Genomic DNA, 18,692 nt, shown 5'->3' with positions numbered 1-18,692 from the left:
AGTCTCTGTGGACAATAGACCATAAGGGATCGTACGAACTAGTCATCCACATAAATGAACAACAAAGGGAACTAGCCATCCTTTTATTCCCTTACTTTACGAAGAGCTAATTTAATCGTCGGAATGGTCAAATTGAGAAATCCTCCATTTGACATTGACTTTTGTGCAAGATCCCCGAGGAGACCGGAGCCCATATCGGATGCACAAAGACCACCTTATTCCCCGTAGCGATCGTATCGCTCACCCATCACGAGGGTTATCGAACGACTTTACACCTTCGGGTCAACATCGAGCTGTGCCAACTTCTAACTGAGGGCGTCGAGACAGCAACACTTTGGCACCCCATCAGTCTCTTGAATGGCCATCGGTGCCGATAACTCTTCCCCAACTGCAGAGAAAGCTCAGTCCAAAGCCATCAGCTTCACACTCTCTCTCAAAGGCAAACCACACGGCCACGAGATACTCGGCGCTTGCTTGTTCGGCCCACTGTAACCTAGCCCACCACATGAAGCAGAAATCAAAAGAAAACGAGATCCCGAGATGAATAACGTCAAACAGATGGTGCGCAAGTTTGCATCTCTCGCGTCACCATCAAAGAGCAGTCAGTTGTTGGGAAACGTACATAGACTGTATTGTGGTGTCTTTTAATCACGTCACAACAGCTGAGTTTTCTCTATCATTCCATGGTTTAGTGAGACTACCGAGTCGTAGACGTGTAAGGAAAGCTTTTCCTCTCTCTTTTGGAATATGCTACCGTAGTTTCCCCATTTCTTCGGCGAGGCCTCTTCATGGGCCGGAAAGGCATGTAATTGAATCGGCAGGCAATAAATATCTCCACCTGAAGAAGAAGAAGAAGAAGAAGAAGAAGAAGAAGAAGAAGAAAGAGCATCAAGTTATTTGTGTACAGTAGTCAATGCAATAACTACGTTTAAATGGATGCCATTTCGGAGCCATTTCAGGAACGGGGAAGATGAAGCAACCGCAGTTCATGGTGGTACAAGGTCAAGCTTATCCAAATAGTCGAGCCCCGTATGTCGGAGACGGCGGCAATAATTGTTGTCCGAAAAGGAAGTGATCAACAGCCCATTAGTTTCTTGGACTTCGAGGTCTCTTCCTCCTCTCTCTCACCTCCCTCACCATGTTCCAGCTGACAAGAATCTCCCTTTTTTTCGGCAGTTGAACAGTTGATATGCGCGATTTCATGTTACCTCAGTTTCATCATCATTGTTGACCTGTGCATCCGATTCCGGTGTGCCAATTCTTCTGTGTTAGCTGGAAATGGACCGTAGTGGGGAGCTGAAAAGATGGGCGGATTGAGATAGACGATGCAAATGGCACTCGTGTGGACGCACACTTGGAATCTGGGCTGCAAACCATCTCCAGCAAGTGTGAAGGAGGAGCTCCGTGTCATTGATATGACTCGCCACTGCATCGAGAAAGCAGAGCAAAAAGATCATTTAGATTTTGCAGTTAACTGCCATTCCACGCCGCTCAGTCACTAATAGCTCTTTTATTCTTCGGCCTCTTTACCGCTACAGTGTCCGTCACTGTCTGACGCTTGAAGTTTTACTTTGTGAGTCGTTCCCCCACGCCAACGCCACTCCTCTACTGGACATCAGAGAATAACCTCAGAGATTAGTCCGCAAGCGTCCGCCCGAAATGTTCACACCCATGGATTCATTATTAGGCACTGCTTGATGTAGAGAGCTCCTCTTGTGAGCGTCTGCTTTGATTTGTTATCGAGACAAGCGAAGAAAGGTGCCGTCTTGGGCTCTTCCTTGGCTTCGATCGACAAGAGAGGAGAGGAGTCACCTTCGCGTGCTTCTTCTCTGGTTTTTTATCGGGACGAGCGGAGAAAGGTGCTGTCTTTATGGCTCCACGGTGAGATAAGGGAAGAAAAGAGCCACCTTGGGCTCTTCCGTGGCCTCTGTTGTAGTTTCCGATAGAGAAGAGAGAAGAAAGGAGTCAGCTTTGGTGTCTTGGGAGTTATGTCCGGCGAGGCGGAGAATTGTGGCTCCGTTCTTTTCCTGGGGCTGCCGGACGACGTACTGGCGCTCATCTCCGCCCGCCTCCGCCCCCGCGACCTCTGCGCGCTCGGCCTATGCTGCCGTGGCCTCCACGTCGCCGTCGCGGCCTCCGAGAAGGCCTGGCTCGCGCAGTGCCTTCGCCTCGGCCCCCCGCCCCACCTCCTTCCCCGGTGGCGCAGGGGCGTCCGCTCCTACGGCGCCCTCTGCCGCTTCCTCGCAGCCGTTGCGCCGCTCCTCGGCATATGGGTGCACCAGAATCCGGAGCTCGGCAACGTCGTCTGCGTCGTGTGGGGCTTCCTCTCCGTCGTCGGCGTCCGCGTCATCCCCCAGGAGCTCGGGTATCTGGGCCTAGACGCCGGGCCTCTCCTCTGGGCGCCGGTTTTCGAGATCCTCGCCGACGCCAATGGCTCGCCCTCTCGCTTCTTCCTCCATGGCCGAGACTGCGGCGAGGACTGCCTCCACCCGGGCTCCGTTCGATCCATCGACTCCTCTTGCAACGTCCTCTTCCTGGAGGCCGATTCCCGTCCCCAAGATTCCGCCTTTCCTCCAAGACCGCTCCATTTGCCCCCCGCCCGGAGCTTCTCTTCCGTTTCTGGATCGAAGGATCCAGATTTGGCAAGAAAATATTCCCGGTCCCGCACCACTGTCGCCTCCCGTTCCTCGGTCGCGCCGCCTCCGCCTTCTTCTTCCCCATCCTTCACCCGATTGCCGTTCAGCGACCGCCGCCGGCTTCTAGAACTGGTGGCGGCCAGAATCCGCCTCAAGGTCCCCCGGGATCTGGCCGCTGCTCCTCTCTTTGAACGTTCTTCCTTCTGCGATGATGCCAATCTCTTGGCTAATCGAAGGTTGGAGCTCATCGAAATGCTCAAACTTAGCGGAGGGTGGATCGATCGGATGGCGGCAGAGTTAGCATTGAGCTTGACGGAGCATCGGAACGCTGCAAGCAGCAACGCCGTCGACCACCGGACGAGAACTGCCACTGACAAAAGAAGAGCCTTCTCCTCCGTGGCCGGGTACTTGAAACAATTCATGGGCAGGTCTACCTCTCCTAACGTTCCCTGTTCGATTTCAAGAAACGGGAATCCTGTGGGCGGCGGCAAGAACAAGCACGCGCAGCTCCACGAGTTCTTGAGGTCAGGCGACGTGATCGGGCTGAGCTTAAGAGCAACCCACATGAGGGTAACCACGTACAGGGCGTGGCCAAACATGCACGACAGCAGGTTTGCGCTGTACAAGCTCCCATTGCAGGCCCCAATGGCGTGCCAGGAGCACGCAGGCCTGTGGGGCGGCACCTTTGGCTGGCCACCGGGACAGCCCTCCGAGGGCAAATCAGGGAAGGCCTTGTTCTTCTTGTTGCTTTCTTATGAGGAGGTCAACGGCCACCCCCTTCTCATTGCCACCAAGATACTGGAAGGAACCCACTATGTCCTCCATCCCAATGGCTCCGCAATGTTCATTGTGAAAATGGATGAGACCACATCAGAGCCATTCCCATGGGAGACCGACGGTGAATCTCTTCAGGTGGAAGTGAAAGCTAGTCACTCAGGGGAGGGGATCGCGAATGGTTACGGTTTCCGATACCCAGGATCCAAGCCTGGCTCACTGTTTGTGTTACAGAATGGACTGTTGGCATTTGTGTGGAAGGAGTCCCAGTCCATCTTGACCTTGCAGAGGGTGGACTTGCAGGAGCTGCTAAAGAAAGGAGAAAGAGTGCCGGTGCTGCCACCAATCGCAAACTTTGTCTATCTTACAAAGTCTTACTCTAACGTTTTCACAGGCTTCCCTATCAACTCAGGTCATTCATCCTCTCCAAACTATGATTAGTCCTGTTTATTGTGCCTATCCCTGTATTTGATTGAGATTACGAGATGCTCGGCAGCTACCAAAGTTTTTATGATCTCGAGTTTCCTTTGAATCTGTTTGCAGCTATAATCACTTAATTTTGAGTGTATTAGCTTATTGCACTCTAAAAAATAGTGTAGTTTATTATCCTATTTGACCATGTTTTCATTGGTCTCTAAGCCACTCCATGATTCTGAACCATAGAAAGCTTTACTAGGTTTTCAATATGCTACTTGATGTCCTGCCTGATTTATGTGGTCTTTTGATTTATAGCATTTTGTTCGGCCATGTGGCTACAGAAAAAAAAATAAAACATGCTACTGGATGACTGGACTTTTTTTGGAGAAGAAAGCACCGGAGATAGCTGTTCGATAAATTTTTCATGAAATCTTTGTGTGATAAACCATGTAAAATCCAAAAGTTTATATGAGATATCATCCTGTGTTACACAAGTGAAATCCTTGAAAGCGAAAGACTTGTGAGTATTCTCAAGAATTAATCAGTATATGGATGATGGACATTGTTCTGAGTATTATGAGGCCTGAAAGAGTCAAAGTGGCATGTGGCGGAAATAGCTTGGTATGCTTGTGACAGAACGACAAGTCATGGACACTTTGGAAGATGTGGGAATTAAATAGGCAGAAGTTGAGAACGACGGCAAACAAAATGAGGCATAAGAAGAGGCCTAAATGGAAATCTGTAAATTTCCTTGTGAAAGCAAGTCTACTTAACAATTTCAGCATAGGATGCTGTCATCGGTATATATAGATGATACCGCTGATACCTGTTTTAGAATTATGATGATGCTTGAAAGAGTCTAACTACCATGTTGTGAGATTAGCTTGTTATCCTTGTGGAAGGATAGTCTGATGAAATTCTAAAGATGCAGTATCGATGAGAAAAATGACAAAGAAAGTAGTATTGTTTGAAACCTAAGAAGCAGCCTCACAGCTTGAAGTGTCTGCACTCTTTATTGATCTGTTTGTAAAAGTTACACTTAACAGTTCGATACTTCTTTGAGATGACTTAGTGCGAGCATCTGGTGACGCCGGGAGAATCTCATGGTACAACAAGTGGGGAAGCTGGTAATATTTGCACATGAATAATATTTCATACACATGAGAAGCAACAAGTAGAAGGAGAAACATATTATGAGAAGAATTCTGTACTCTCTGAAAGAGAATTTCCAACGTGAACTCCAATAACTAATCCAGCAAGACCTCCAGGTTTGGACAATAGAAGACGTAAGAGCTTTGGATCAAAACTTCGGAGTTATGAGGGTCAATTAATAGCTAGTGTGATCAGGTAGAAATATCGTACTAGGAGTCCAGAAATTAGATTGAAACTTCTTGTAAAGAGTTATAACTGTGAGAAGTAACATAGCTTGTTTTTCTGTTGTGGGTTTAGGTGAATATTCGTATTGATGTTATTGTCCTAATTGTCATGGAACTGACATGCATAAGCATCTACGGCTGCAGCTGCGGAGTCAAGGGTTGGATGTGTTTGGGAGAATAACAGAGCCAAGGATGCATAGAGCACGAAGACCATATAAAGAACTTAAGTCTGACAGAAACTATCTATAAGTTGGATGCAGGAAAGTCGTATGGAGGAAGCTTAAATAAAAGAAGCTTGAATGTTTTGGGAAGTATCAACTTTCACATACATGAGATCCAGTTTCGGTAGCAACCAACATCTCACGGAGCTAGTTTAGCCAGAATGTGTTATATTGCGCTGCTATGCTTAGCGTTGTTACTAAATACCATGTTTGGAGTTATAGAATGTAGTGTTATTACAAACCTTTTTTTGTCGGCTGCTCGAAACTTCACAGCTTATGCCAATGTTGCCTGAGCTACAACAAGGTTTAAGGGTGCAGGACGAGAATAAAATCAGATCATCTTTCATGCTAGAAATGAAGTCCGACATTGTCCACCATTTTGTTGCTGGTGTTGATTTCATAACCTTGTAATTGTTTTTGAGAGGCACCGTACATAGCATAGATATGCATGGACAAGATGACAAGGTAACGGATACAAGTAGCCTTCTTTGATCAGTGCTTAAATATTCTGTTCAACTGGAAAAACTCTTTCAGTCATGTGACATTATGTTGGTAGCACTTTTATTTCAGTCTGTTCTCCTACATGATTTCGCAGTTCATGAGTCATTTAGTGTTCTTCCTGTGGCAGCACATTTCGGTATGTCGTTGATACAGTACCGAGTAGAACACATGAGAAGTCAGGAAAAGGCTAACTGCTATCATCTTGTTCAGGTTTCTGCTGTGAAGCAAGGAATGACAATGATTCTGCTTCTGGATACAGATTCTGTTCCGTAAATTATTTGATAAAACCTTGATTTCTCGGAAAATGATTTGGTTCTTGCCAGTGATCCTGCACTGATCCACCATATTGCAGTAAGTGTTCAGTGTAGCTGTAGGTGGCTCCCTTCTCCGGAATCAATGTGGAGGATGAAACTGCAACTAGTGTTCAGTATCATTCTAGCAGAGCTTTTTGTTGGCACTGCTGCTTCTGTGGATGTCCAGTTTTCACTGGCTAGCTATGGTTAAAGAAAGCAACTTCTTCAGCTCCAGCTGAAGGGAGCATGACTTGTGATCACCAGTGAAGTTTTTTCTGGAAATGCTAAGGAATGGATCATCTTACATTCATCTCCTGCAAATGTGTTTTCATGTCTTGGGATCAATATATATTTATGGTTTTGGATTGAACAGAAATCTTTCAGTAATACCGTAATAGTTCTTTTACATCTCTTTTTACGTTTCGGTCTCTATCCTTTCAAAAATTATATTGGGATCTTAATATACTTTTAATTTTTTTAATTTTTAATTTTATATAAATTATTTTTAATTAAATTTTAATATTTTATTTTTATAAATATATAAATTTTAATATAATTTATTAAAAATATATGAATCGAGATATTAAAGATAATTAATTATAGAAGATAATATGTAATTAATAATCTTGTTCATTCTTATTGTTCTCATGGAGAGGATAACATATGATACCACAATTTCATTGTATATTAAGATATGTATATTAAGCTATGATATTAATCCTCAAAGTCTTTTGCTAATATCGGATTTTAAGATAATTAATAAGGAGGAACGGATTGGAACTTTGAATTTGCAGCGAGCGGCAAACCGATGTCTCGACGCCGTCGATACCCCATAAAACTACTTATATGCGCTCCCCTCGTCGCTCTTTAAACGCCAACGTCTCCTCCTCGGAGGCCAAGAAATCGATTGCAGCGCGAAAGGGGAGAACAGAAGCCCCTCTTCTTGTTCTAATGGCGGAGGAGAGGAAACCCCTTAGCCTCAACGAGCGCAACGCGCGCCTCGTCCACGACCTCTCGCGCTCTCGCCCTCGCTCAGGTAACGATTTCTCGCAATCCCACGTCTTCCGATGGCATCTTCCGCGGATGGTCATTTCTTTTGGGGATCTTGATCAGAAATTAGGGTTCGTAAGATCAAGATCGAAGGCCGGCGGCGGCTTTGCAAGATCTCCTCCTCTGTAGACGCCGAGAGCCCGGATGGGAAATGGTTGGATTCGCCTCCCGGGGAGAACGATGACGGCGAGAGTATTCGCGATATCCTTGATGATCTCACTTCCCGGCTGGATTGCCTCTCCGTGGAGAAGCCGAAGCCGAGGTCGAAGCCGATGGTCCGCGAGCCGGAGCCGTCCGTGGAGTATGAGAGCGCCACCTCCTCGTTGTCGCCTTCATCGGTTCATTCCAGCCCCGGTGTCGAGAAAGAGGTTATCGAGAAGGGAAAAGAGGTTAAAGATAAAGCGGCGAGAGTTTTTTCTTTGGATGATGATGTGGAAGGGAGAGAGGAAGAGGAGGACGACTGTGTGGTTTTAGGAAGCGGTGGAAAGAAGCAGGCGCCGAAGGGGGAAGAGAACGAGGGTGAATCGGGTGACTTTTGGAGTGATGACGATGTGGAGGATTCGGGTCGTGATGGTAAAGATGGGGATGACTTCACTATGGCTGGCAGTGGCAGCGGTAAGTCGAGGACGTACAGGCTTCCCGAGAGGGTTTTCAAGATGTTATACCCGCATCAACGGGACGGTTTGAAATGGCTGTGGACGCTTCACTGTGGTGACACAGGTGGGATTCTTGGGGATGACATGGGGCTTGGCAAGACTATGCAGGTGAAATGTTGGATCTTCATTTTCTTGGTTCTACTTCTATGAGCTTCTTGAGAAAGGTTTACATTTCCTTGTTTTCCACACTTGTTCAATTTGTCATGCTACCTTTGTCTTATAATTGTTGAGACTTTACGGCTTTGTTGTTGTACTTCTGTCTTATGATTTGTGCCTTTGCAGGTGATGTGTGCTCAATGTCATACTTGGCCTTCATAGGATCATACCTTATTGCTTGACTTGTTCTTAGCTGCTAGTCGTCTAGGTCTTGCATTCAACTTGCTTATTGCTGGAGTTGCCATGAGTAGGAGATTGACATTTTCTTGAAATGAGCAACTATCGTTTGTGAGTTAATTTAAATAATTGATTCTTTAAGAAATCACACAGTTCAGATGTCTTTTGTTAATTATTTTCTTATTGCTATGTCCGAAACAGGACATGATTGATGTTCTTATGATTAGACCTAAGGATGACCACTATCTGTGTTAAACTGTGGGCATGCGTTCTATTTTCAAAAGATTTTCTGGCTTAAATGCAGTGTCAGGCTGTGCATTGACCCACTTCGGACCTCGGGTTGGCAAGATCCTCAAGCGCTTGGCGTCCCTTCTGCATTAAAATTATTTGCTGTAGTTTTATGTATATATTAGGATCAAACATTCTTTTTATGCTATTTAAGGGGATTTAAATAGCTTTCTGGACCATAGGCATATGACAATCGTTATGGAGCATTTCAGGTTCTCCGGAATAGGTATAGCTATGCTGGTCGGCTGTGTGGAGTTTAGTCCACGTTCTTTTCCATGTTGAAGCATTCTTTTGGTGCTACCTTTTTATCTTCGTATACTTTTTTAAATTTATATCCATCATTTCCCTATTCTTTGATATTGAAATCATTAACTGCATCTTTTTACCGCTATATGATTGTTCAAGTTGGAGCTATATGTGTATAGACACATAATTAAAGGTCTTCAAAGTAGACCGAACTTTGAACGATTAAAGTTTGACTTAGATGTGCAAATGTGATATATTATGCATTTTTATTTAAAATGCATTATAAAGCCTTGTGAAATGCTCAGGTTATGATTTGAAACATTGTTCAGGTTTCTGCTTTCTTGGCTGGACTATTTCACTCTCGCTTAATAAAGAGGGCATTGATCGTTGCTCCAAAGACACTTCTTGCTCATTGGATGAAGGAACTATCTGTTGTTGGTCTTAGCGAGAAGATTAGGGAGTGAGAAACTGTATATATGGTTTCTTTTAACATTTGGTTTTACACATATTGTTAATACTCAGTACATTCTTTTCCCCTTGTTTGTTTAAATTTCTTCTAATGTAGCTACTCTGGAACTAATGCAACAAGCCGCCGCTACGAACTTGAACATGTGCTTAAGGTATTGATATAAATTATAATTTTCTTCTAAATTTGCACTGAAATTCTTATCTTTATTCTTTATTTGGAATATTTGCTCGAATGATCATCCTTGCTTATCTATAGATGTCATATTCATGATCTACAAATATAGGAATGTATTCTAGGTCCTGCAGAAATCTCTTTAGGCCTATCATAGACCCTTGGTTAAAATTTGATGACTCTTCTGCGTTTTGCAGGAAGGTGGTGTACTTCTCACGACATATGACATCGTACGAAATAACTCAAAAGCTATAAGAGGTGATTGGTTTATTGACCGAGATGAAAGCGAGGAAGACAACTTGTGGGATTACACTGTGCTTGATGAGGGACATATCATAAAGAATCCTAAGACACAAAGATCGAAGAGCATATCTGACATACAAAGTTCTCATCGCATCATAATTAGTGGAACCCCAATTCAGAACAATCTAAAGGTAATACTTATTTGGTTTACTCCTTATGCTCGTCTGTTTTCAAAGTTCTTTTTTAATATCTTGAGTTACGGGCTTCCTGATAGCTGAATTTTGCTTTTTGATAGGAACTATGGGCATTATTCAATTTTTGCTGCCCAGATATCTTGGGTGACAAGGATACGTAATGAACTATACTTACTGCTTAATGACTTTTCTTTTTTCTTTGTAGCATTGATAAAATCTGACTGCTGTTTGTTTTCTTTAGGTTCAAAATAAGATATGAAAACCCTATCCTTCGTGGAAATGACAAAAACGCTTCTGACAGGGAAAAACATATTGGTTCCACTGTAGCTAAGGTAGGATTTTCCACGTTGGGAATGGGATCTCCATCTTATCTTTAGTAATCTATTTCATTCTCGGAGAATCATTTCCGGAGAATACTCAACCTGTAACTTTCAGACACCCGAGTCAAAAACATTTTCTGTTCTGGTTTAGATGATCTTACACAAATTGTGTTTTAAAATTAAGCTCTATCATACTGATATTGCTTTTGTATAAACACATAAACACCTGAAATATTTTCATTGTGAACATGAGCCTCATTATGACTTTTATTACATGCTGTTTTGTTTAGGATTCTGTGACTACGATATATATGATTTTTCTCATGTATAGGAGCTAAGAGAGCGAATAAAGCCTTACTTTCTCCGTCGCTTGAAGAGTGAAGTATTTTGTGTAGATGATGGAGCTAACAGTGTAAAGCTCTCCAAGAAAAGTGAGATAATTGTTTGGTTAAAACTAACAGCTTGTCAGGTACTTCTATTATTTTCTTCATCTCTTTGTTTTTAGTTTTTTTTTTCCCTAACTTTACCTAGCCCCCCACCCGCCCCCCCCACAACCCCAAAAAAATGTTCTTGTGGATGCAGAGGCAACTTTATGAAGCTTTTTTGAATAGTGAGCTGGTTCATGCGTCAATGGAGGGTTCACCCTTAGCTGCTTTGACAGTAACTATCACCACTTTTGTGTCTAGTCTAAGCTAATGTTTTGCTAGAAAACTTATTTTCTGCTGTTCAATTAAATTAATGTTCTCGAGCTTCTTTTTCTTTTACATGTATGTTCTGCACAATTTTTGACCTATCCTTTTTCCCTTTATCGTTACAAAATTTTTATTGAAAGAATCATCCTTCAGAAAATTTTGGGTGTTCAGTTATCTTCTCCATATGGGGTTTTTTTTTTTACAGTTCTTCTGGTGTTCTTTTCCTGAACCCATGGAAGAATGACTATGAATTGTATTAAAAACAACTTCTTTATTTGATATTTTCTAAAAAGCAAAAAGCAAAAAGCAAACATTCAATATCTTAAATGTCAATGGAACTAAATACTAATTAGCACTTGTTCGTAATATGCATTGATATCTGTAGACTATAGTTTATTTGAAGCTTTGGTGCCTGGCTTCCATTCAATTTCTTTTAACCTTGTTCTCGCTAGATATGGAGTATATAGTGTATTACTGTATCTTCATGCAGGAACCACCTCGATATGGAGTATATGTCCACCTTCAAAGTGGAAATCTTGTGGGTTGAACATAAGGAAACAAAGCAACTTGTAAAGAGTGTGCAAGAGTAGATGCTAGGTCTTAACAGAGTGAAATTGAATTAATTCAAACTTGCTGATTGGTCCTTTGCCATTGCCAGTTTGCCACTAAGATGAGAGTTCTCATAACCTAATAATAAATTCTCTCAGCCACTTTTCTGTAGAAAGTGATCTCTTGTGGTTTGCCTTTTCCCATTACTTTATATGCTACATGTTTGGATTTTCTTTCTTGTATTTAAAATAGTAAATGCATAGAAGTGATGCTAGGTGAATACTTGGGACTTTTTTTTATTCTTTGATATTTGTTTTATTGCTGCAATATCTTTTTTAAAATCTGACCAAGTATTGTTGTCTTTGGAAATAGATATTGAAGAAAATATGTGATCATCCATTGCTTTTGACCAAGAAAGGTGCTGAAGGTGTACTTGAAGGGATGGATTCAATGTTAAACCGTGAAGAAGTCAGCATTGTTGAAGCTATGGCTATGAGTTTGGCAAATATGACTGACCAAGATAGTATTTTACAAATAGATCATAACATGTCATGCAAGATATCTTTCATAATGTCTTTACTGGTTAGAACATTGTCATTATTGTTAGTATATTATGGCACACCAAGCATGCTTTTAGATTATCATATCCTTATTTCTTACCTTGCAGGAAAATTTAGTTCAAGAGGGACATGTAGTACTCATCTTCTCACAGACTCGTAAAATGTTGAATCTTATTCAGGTTGTTTTTCATAATCTGCTACTAATTTTTGCTTGTTGAGATTGATGCTCTGTATGATTAGGCTACTTTTCCAGGCCTATTAGATTCTTGGTAAGGATGGTTTTAGTTGTTGCACTAAGGATTTAAATCTCAGTCCCTTACCTATTCCTTAATCTGTCTATGATATGATACTGGTGCATCAGACAGTATACCAACATGTATCATTCGCTCGGTACCATTTTATGAAATAATAGAAAAACTGACTGAATGTATGGTATTGATATCGAGCTTTATGTTCCAATGTTGGTCAGACTAGTAAATACTGTTTCATGCCATCAGTAGGTCCAGATTTGGAAGTTTGGTTGTGATTAGCTTCAGTAGCACCTATTAAATGTCAATTTGTGGAACCTTACTATCCAGATTGAACATCGTTGTGTATGTCATATTGTTGGATGTTTAATCATCTATTTTGTAGAGTGTTGCTGCTTTTTAGCAGTTTGTTAAGATCTTCACTAGCTTCTTATTGTATGAGTCAATTTCTGGGTGGTTTTTAGCTAATGATAGGTAAGGATAGCTGTTAGTACTATGTCTTATCTATTTATCAATTCGACAGACAATTAGACGCAAATTGAATGATTTTGTCTGGGATGTTTTGCACTGCCTGATATCCTAATTGTACTGGGTTTACCAGATGGTAAGCCTACCAAACGGTATAACTTTGATTTTTTTTTAGAAAAATTGATAGCTATGACAACTATCTTTTTTGTCACTCTTCCTCGTCCAGACTCTCTCTCTCTCTCTCTCTCTCTCTCTATCCCTCGTGTTCCTCCTCCCTGTCTTATCATTCCTCCTCCCCTCTTTTCTTCTTTCTCTACAGTCTGGTACTAACCCAGAATGAGTCAGTATGCTGATTCACACTGATACCATTTATGTATGGTCATCCTCCAGTATCAGCACCATATGAGATTTTAAACCTTGGGTCAAAGTGACTTTTTATAAGGCTTTTATAGGTTTGGTGTTTTTAGGTGGCATAGGCAAAATATAGAACTATTGATGTCAAATTTGTCCAATAAAAAATTTCTAATAGCATTTGATTTGAATTTGTTTTAGATTTTTCTTGTTTTGGTTATAGTTGACAGGCATAGAGGGTCTTCTAAGTTAGTAATTTTAGTCTGTCATGATGTAGCTTCTCTCCCATTTAATAGCAGGGAGAAGAATTTCCCACAGCATAAGAATATGTATCATAATCCAAATGTTGGAAAGCTCTTGTCGAACAGTGGACTTTAGATTGTAATTTTACCTGCAATTCGTTACAGCACTTCTTTTATTAGTTTTGTTCTATGCAGGAAGCAATTACATGTGAGGGTTACAAGTTTTTGCGAATTGATGGTACTACAAAAATTCATGAGAGAGAGAGAATAGTCAAGGTTGATTCATCTTTTTTGAACAAATGTATCATCTTTCATGGTTTCTTTTCTGCATTATGTCACTAGTACTGTTTCTTGTTTTTAGGATTTTCAAGAAGGTCCAGGAGCTCCAATTTTTTTATTGACATCACAAGTTGGTGGACTTGGTCTTACACTTACTAAAGCAGATCGTGTTATTGTTGTTGATCCAGCATGGAATCCAAGGTCAGTCGGACAGCTTATATTTGGATAATAGTTCTTTGCGTAAACATATCAATTGTTGATCTTGTCATCGTATATTTGTTTTTTATTTGAACTTATGAGTGTGATGACCCTTTGTAACTTAATGGGTGAGCTTTGGTATCATGGTAAGGTTGTCCTTTGTGATGTAAGGCTATGTAGGTTATCCCTCCTCAAACCACACATTAGCGGAATGTCTTGTGCACTGGCGACCTTTAGCATACTGGTCTTTTTAGTTAGTTTCTTGTTTCATATTTAAATAATTCATAGTGGTCAAGTTCCAAATGTTGCATGATGATGTTGTAGCTAAGTTTTCTGAATTCATAATAAAGTATAATATGCATTTGTTTTCTTAAATGGATTATGTGATTAACATCCTTATTTTAAATGCTATAAATAAGTTGTAATTTAAATGCATGATTTGGAAGATGTCAATTTGCAAGGTCTTGAGATTAATCCTGTCATCATCTCTTACCATTTGCAAACATAAAAAAAGAAGGAAAAAATGGAATTTGTGCATATATGCTTTTGCATATTGCCACTATGTGTCATGCCTTGTGAGAGCGTCCCTCTGGAACCTTTATGTGAAGGGTTAATTGGCTATTATAATGCTGCCATTGGGATATCATTAGTTCTGAGGAATAGCAAATAATTATACTCTTGCAAGGTTTTCTTGGGTTGAATAAAATCAAATAATTCAGAAAGATAGAGTGACATATAAATGAAGTCTTCGGAGATTTTTGTTTTTATTAGGTTTGTTCAACTTCACAATAATAAAAATTGTAGAGAGGTTCTTGTGAATACTTCTTATTGCCCTTTAACAGCCATGTAGAGTTATGTAGTTGTGAAGTTCTGGAATGTGTTTGTATTCGTAGAACTGATGTGTGTTGTGTTCTTTTCTAGTGTGTTTCACTTAAAACTTTATCATGAAAAGGGGAGATTCATTATGCATGAATTCATGTACCATTCTGAAACAATAAACAAATACTGTAAAACTGGTTTTTTGCCTTGCAAGTGTTAGTCATCTGTTGTTAATGTTTTTAGTTCTGCCAAATATTCATAAGATAGCCTTTAAACATGGTTGTTTGTTGTTCCATTTGCGAGCTAGATGTTCTCTGTGCAAATTTTCCACTTTTTTATTTTGTTTTTACATGTTACGGAGTTGTTATTAATTGAACTATGTAACTAATATCTTAGAATAGAAATATTTTTCATGTATAGGTTCTTGGGAATTTTGCTAGTTATATATGTATCGGTTAGATTAACCACAAAAATTTCTTACATTTGTGAATTATTAGTTCCGGTTCTTACATTGGCTTCATGAAAGGAGGAAAAAAATTCTTAGTGAAATTTTCATTGTGCTACTGTTTAAGCTGCCTGTAGCCACCATGTGCCATGTCAATGTTTTTTATGGGATTTCTAATATGCATTTTATTTTACTTCAATTTTTTCCCAATGAATATTAATTTTTTCCCTCGTTTCTATCAGAGTGGGTGGAAGGTAGCAATTATTTGATTTTTTTTTCTTGGTTTTTTTGTTTAAGTTTTGGCTTTCTTTGGCTATTGTGCAGTATGGATAATCAAAGTGTTGACCGTGCATATCGAATAGGGCAAAAGAATGATGTCCTTGTCTATAGATTGATGACTTGTGGAACAATTGAAGAGAAGATTTATAAAATGCAGGTCAGACCTTGGAATCTTGTTTCCTTTTACTGTTTTGAATGTGTTAATTAGCTATTCTTTGTCTTATGATCACTCTTGTTTCTTGGATAATATCCCATACAATTTTCAGTGATTATAACAAATTGTTTCGTTATGTTTCAAGCAGGGTCTTCCGTACCAAACTATACCGCCCGGTATGGGCGGTACGTACCGGTCCGACAGGTTGTCTGTACGCGGACCGCCTGTTACCAGTCCGCGTGCACTGCAGCACTGTAGTAGTGCTACAGTACTTGGCACACCTGGATGTACAACTCGATATATCGTACCGTACCGATACCGAGCCCAGGTCGAAATATCGGTACAGTACGGTATTGCGAACCTTGGTTTCAAGATTAGTTTATCGATCATAACAGTTACCTTTTTCACTACTTTATCTTCTTTCAATTTTCTTTTCATTGTCTTATTCATATAAAATTTTTATGCAACCCACTGTTGTGTCTGAAGAGTTCTAACTGTATTGTTATATTCAAATTTGTAGTAATAACTCGATCAAAATGGTTCTGATGATGCCTGTTTTCAGCCACTTTTTGTTTGAGATATAAGTTCAAAAGTGCCAAACCTATGCTGACAAATAATTTGTTAGTCTTGTTGCTGATTTTGTACTTTATTAAAGTCAATAAATATTGCAGGTCTTCAAGGGTGGCTTATTTAAGACGGCTACAGAGCACAAAGAACAGACTCGATATTTCAGCCAGAAGGTATTTTCAGAAAATTTTGTTAATTTTTTTTCTTTTGATATGAAACTATTAAAATGTCGTACTGCAGTCCCTCTATAAATGAATACTTCTTTCATTTTGTAACAGCATGTTGATTACTGTATATGGTATATAGGATATTCAAGAGCTTTTTAGACTCCCAGAACAAGGATTTGATGTTTCACTCACTCAAAAACAGCTACAAGAGGAGCATGATCAGCAACATAATATGTACTGATTCTTTTCAGCTTCACAGTTTGACGAGCATGATCAGCAACATAAGGATTTATGCTGTCATCAACTAGTGATCATATTTTGATAAATCTTCAAATTTTGGTTTTTAAAATTTTACAGACACATGGATTGGTCGCAATTTAATAGTTCTCATGTTTCACATTTGTCAGGAATGCCTATTTGATGAAGCATATAGAGTTTCTACAGAGACTAGGTATTGCTGGTGTTAGTCACCATAGTTTGTTATTCTCTAAGACTGCAGTGGTGCCAACTGTTCATGAGAATGACAAAATACAAAGGTCAGTATTCACCTTACTTGTCATAGCACTAGCTTACTTTGTCTTGTTATACAATTTCATGCATATTTGTTCCATGCTTGAGTTTTCTTGGCATAAAACTTTTAATATACTGATATTTTTTCTGATATCGTTACAATGCCATTTCATATCTGTGCCATGCTTGAGCTCACTTTCCTATGGTTATTCATTATTAATTCATTTTCATGATGATATATTTTAATGTGCTTAGCTTTGTCCTTGCTGATTGGTGGCGCTTCTGATCACTTATGAATAAGGATAACTATAATTACAAATAATTATATTTTTGAAAATTATGACATACAAAGTTCCTTTTAATGTTATAGGAAAGTGTATTATCTCATTGTTTAACATAGATTTAGTTTGAAATGAGTCGCTATCTCATATTTGTGACCGGAGTTCAAGAAGTATATTTTTGTTGGTAATCTTATATTTTAAACTAGTATTATGTAGAAAATTATAACACACCAGTTTAGTCATGCATAAAAAATGAGAAAAGAATTAGATTGGTTTATAAAAATTGCTTAACTTGGTCCTAAACATTTTGGTTTAGTATTTCTGGATCAGTGATTCAAGCTCAACAAGTTGAGTGGTGAGAAACAATATTGTAATAAAAATCAATAACCATATGGTCCACGACCTGTTGCATTCTGTCATAATTTATGATGCCATTTATGATGCCCTTGTTCTTTGTCATAATTTTTAATATGACATATATGCATATCAAGGACCAAATAGCTGACAGATGGAAATTGATGATGTTCCTAAGCTGTTGATTTTAAGATTCTTCCAAACATGATGTACTGGGCCATTGCACAAAGTCATCAATACCATCAGGCACAAATCTACCATCCTATGTAAGGGAATGTCAAATGACAACTTCTAAATATATAATCGACTATTTTTTCATATTTCATAAAATATCTAGACATGAATGGGGATAATAGATGTTTCTACAAACGGAAACAGAAATATTTTTTTTCCCTTTTCATATTTCATTAAATCCATTTTTGATGATTGGTCTGCTATAATTTGCAGTACAGAGACGCTAGTTATACATAATATTTCATCTTCATGATACGTGCCTTATTTGTTTAATGCAGTTATGATGACCCTTAGCATTGAACATATTTGAGAATGTAGTTGTGGAATTCATCAGTACTTTTTCTTCTAAGGTTGACTGTATTAACCTGTTACTGTGTGCAGTGTTATGGGGAACAAAATCGTGAGAAATTCACAGTCTGGCTGGTCCAATGGGTATTATGCTCAACTACAAAGTTATGGAGAACATGTCTTACAGACATGCTAAAGTATTTCTTTGTTTACAGGGCTGAGCATGCGTTCAATCCAAACGATAAGGAGTTCATTTCTAGGAGATACACTCCTAAAATTTTGACAAATTCATCAACGGCCAGTCCAGAAGATATAGAGTCAAAAATTAAACGCCTCTCTCAAACTCTAGGAGACAAGGTACAAGTAATTTTTGGTAATTCGGGGTAGCAATATATGACTAGTTACTCATAATCTGGTTAAAAAATTGGGTCATAGGCATTGGTCGCGAAACTACCAGATAGTGGGGATAAGATCCGGAAACAGATTTCTGAACTCAGACAACGGCTTCAGACAGTTAACAATGCCTCTTCAATACGAAGGAAGGAACCAGAAGTAATTAGCATAGATGATGTCACGGAGGAGTTGAACAAAGTCATTTTGATGTGATTGTGTTTTCCTCATAATTTTATGAAATATTTAAGTGATGTACTGCATCACTTTATTGCCAAAAGGTTTTGATTATGTACCATATTTAAGTGATGTACTGCATCACTTTATAAGGCCAATTTGCTTGGTGGCTCTTTCTTTAATCAGATCTTGTGTCACGGATTGAAAGTTGGATGTTTGGCCTCATGTTATCCTCGTCAAATATAGTTAGTG

At 39.7% G+C, this 18,692-nt stretch overlaps 2 protein-coding genes across 6 annotated transcripts; both read left to right on the top strand.

Moving 5' to 3' along the window:
* The first annotated feature begins 1,324 nt into the window (after positions 1 to 1,324).
* Positions 1,325 to 6,528, top strand: LOC135617820 (F-box protein At5g39450-like). 4 transcript variants are annotated; one of them, XM_065118458.1, is made up of 2 exons: positions 1,325 to 3,822; positions 6,136 to 6,528. In XM_065118458.1, the coding sequence occupies exons 1-2, from the start codon at positions 1,989 to 1,991 to the stop codon at positions 6,216 to 6,218; spliced, it is 1,917 nt and encodes a 638-aa protein (XP_064974530.1). In that variant the 5' UTR covers positions 1,325 to 1,988; the 3' UTR covers positions 6,219 to 6,528. The 4 variants fall into 4 exon arrangements, with proteins under 4 accessions (XP_064974530.1, XP_064974531.1, XP_064974533.1 ...); XM_065118459.1 differs by lacking the exon at positions 6,136 to 6,528 and adding an exon at positions 5,348 to 5,779; XM_065118461.1 differs by lacking the exon at positions 6,136 to 6,528 and adding an exon at positions 4,169 to 5,320 and having other exon boundaries at positions 1,326 to 3,822.
* Positions 6,529 to 7,012: 484 nt separating this feature from the next.
* LOC135617819 (SNF2 domain-containing protein ENL1-like) lies at positions 7,013 to 18,622 on the top strand. Of its 2 annotated transcripts, XM_065118457.1 has the most exons (20): positions 7,049 to 7,254; positions 7,332 to 8,032; positions 9,121 to 9,251; positions 9,357 to 9,411; positions 9,629 to 9,865; positions 9,970 to 10,025; positions 10,110 to 10,200; positions 10,520 to 10,657; positions 10,771 to 10,848; positions 11,802 to 12,011; positions 12,097 to 12,168; positions 13,494 to 13,574; positions 13,660 to 13,778; positions 15,364 to 15,475; positions 16,144 to 16,212; positions 16,346 to 16,440; positions 16,614 to 16,742; positions 17,967 to 18,017; positions 18,089 to 18,230; positions 18,309 to 18,622. In XM_065118457.1, exons 1-20 carry the CDS (start codon positions 7,065 to 7,067, stop codon positions 18,477 to 18,479), a joined length of 2,928 nt encoding a protein of 975 aa, XP_064974529.1. In that variant the 5' UTR covers positions 7,049 to 7,064; the 3' UTR covers positions 18,480 to 18,622. The 2 variants fall into 2 exon arrangements, 1 of the variants encoding a protein (XP_064974529.1); XR_010488863.1 differs by lacking the exons at positions 17,967 to 18,017; positions 18,089 to 18,230; positions 18,309 to 18,622 and having other exon boundaries at positions 7,013 to 7,254; positions 16,318 to 16,440.
* Positions 18,623 to 18,692: the final 70 nt, after the last annotated feature.

The sequence above is a fragment of the Musa acuminata genome, chromosome BXJ2-7 (assembly GCF_036884655.1).
Source record: "Musa acuminata AAA Group cultivar baxijiao chromosome BXJ2-7, Cavendish_Baxijiao_AAA, whole genome shotgun sequence".
NCBI classification, from domain to species: domain Eukaryota; kingdom Viridiplantae; phylum Streptophyta; class Magnoliopsida; order Zingiberales; family Musaceae; genus Musa; species Musa acuminata.
Note: the sequence above shows the minus strand (reverse complement) of the source record. Positions and strands in the feature narration are given on the sequence as shown.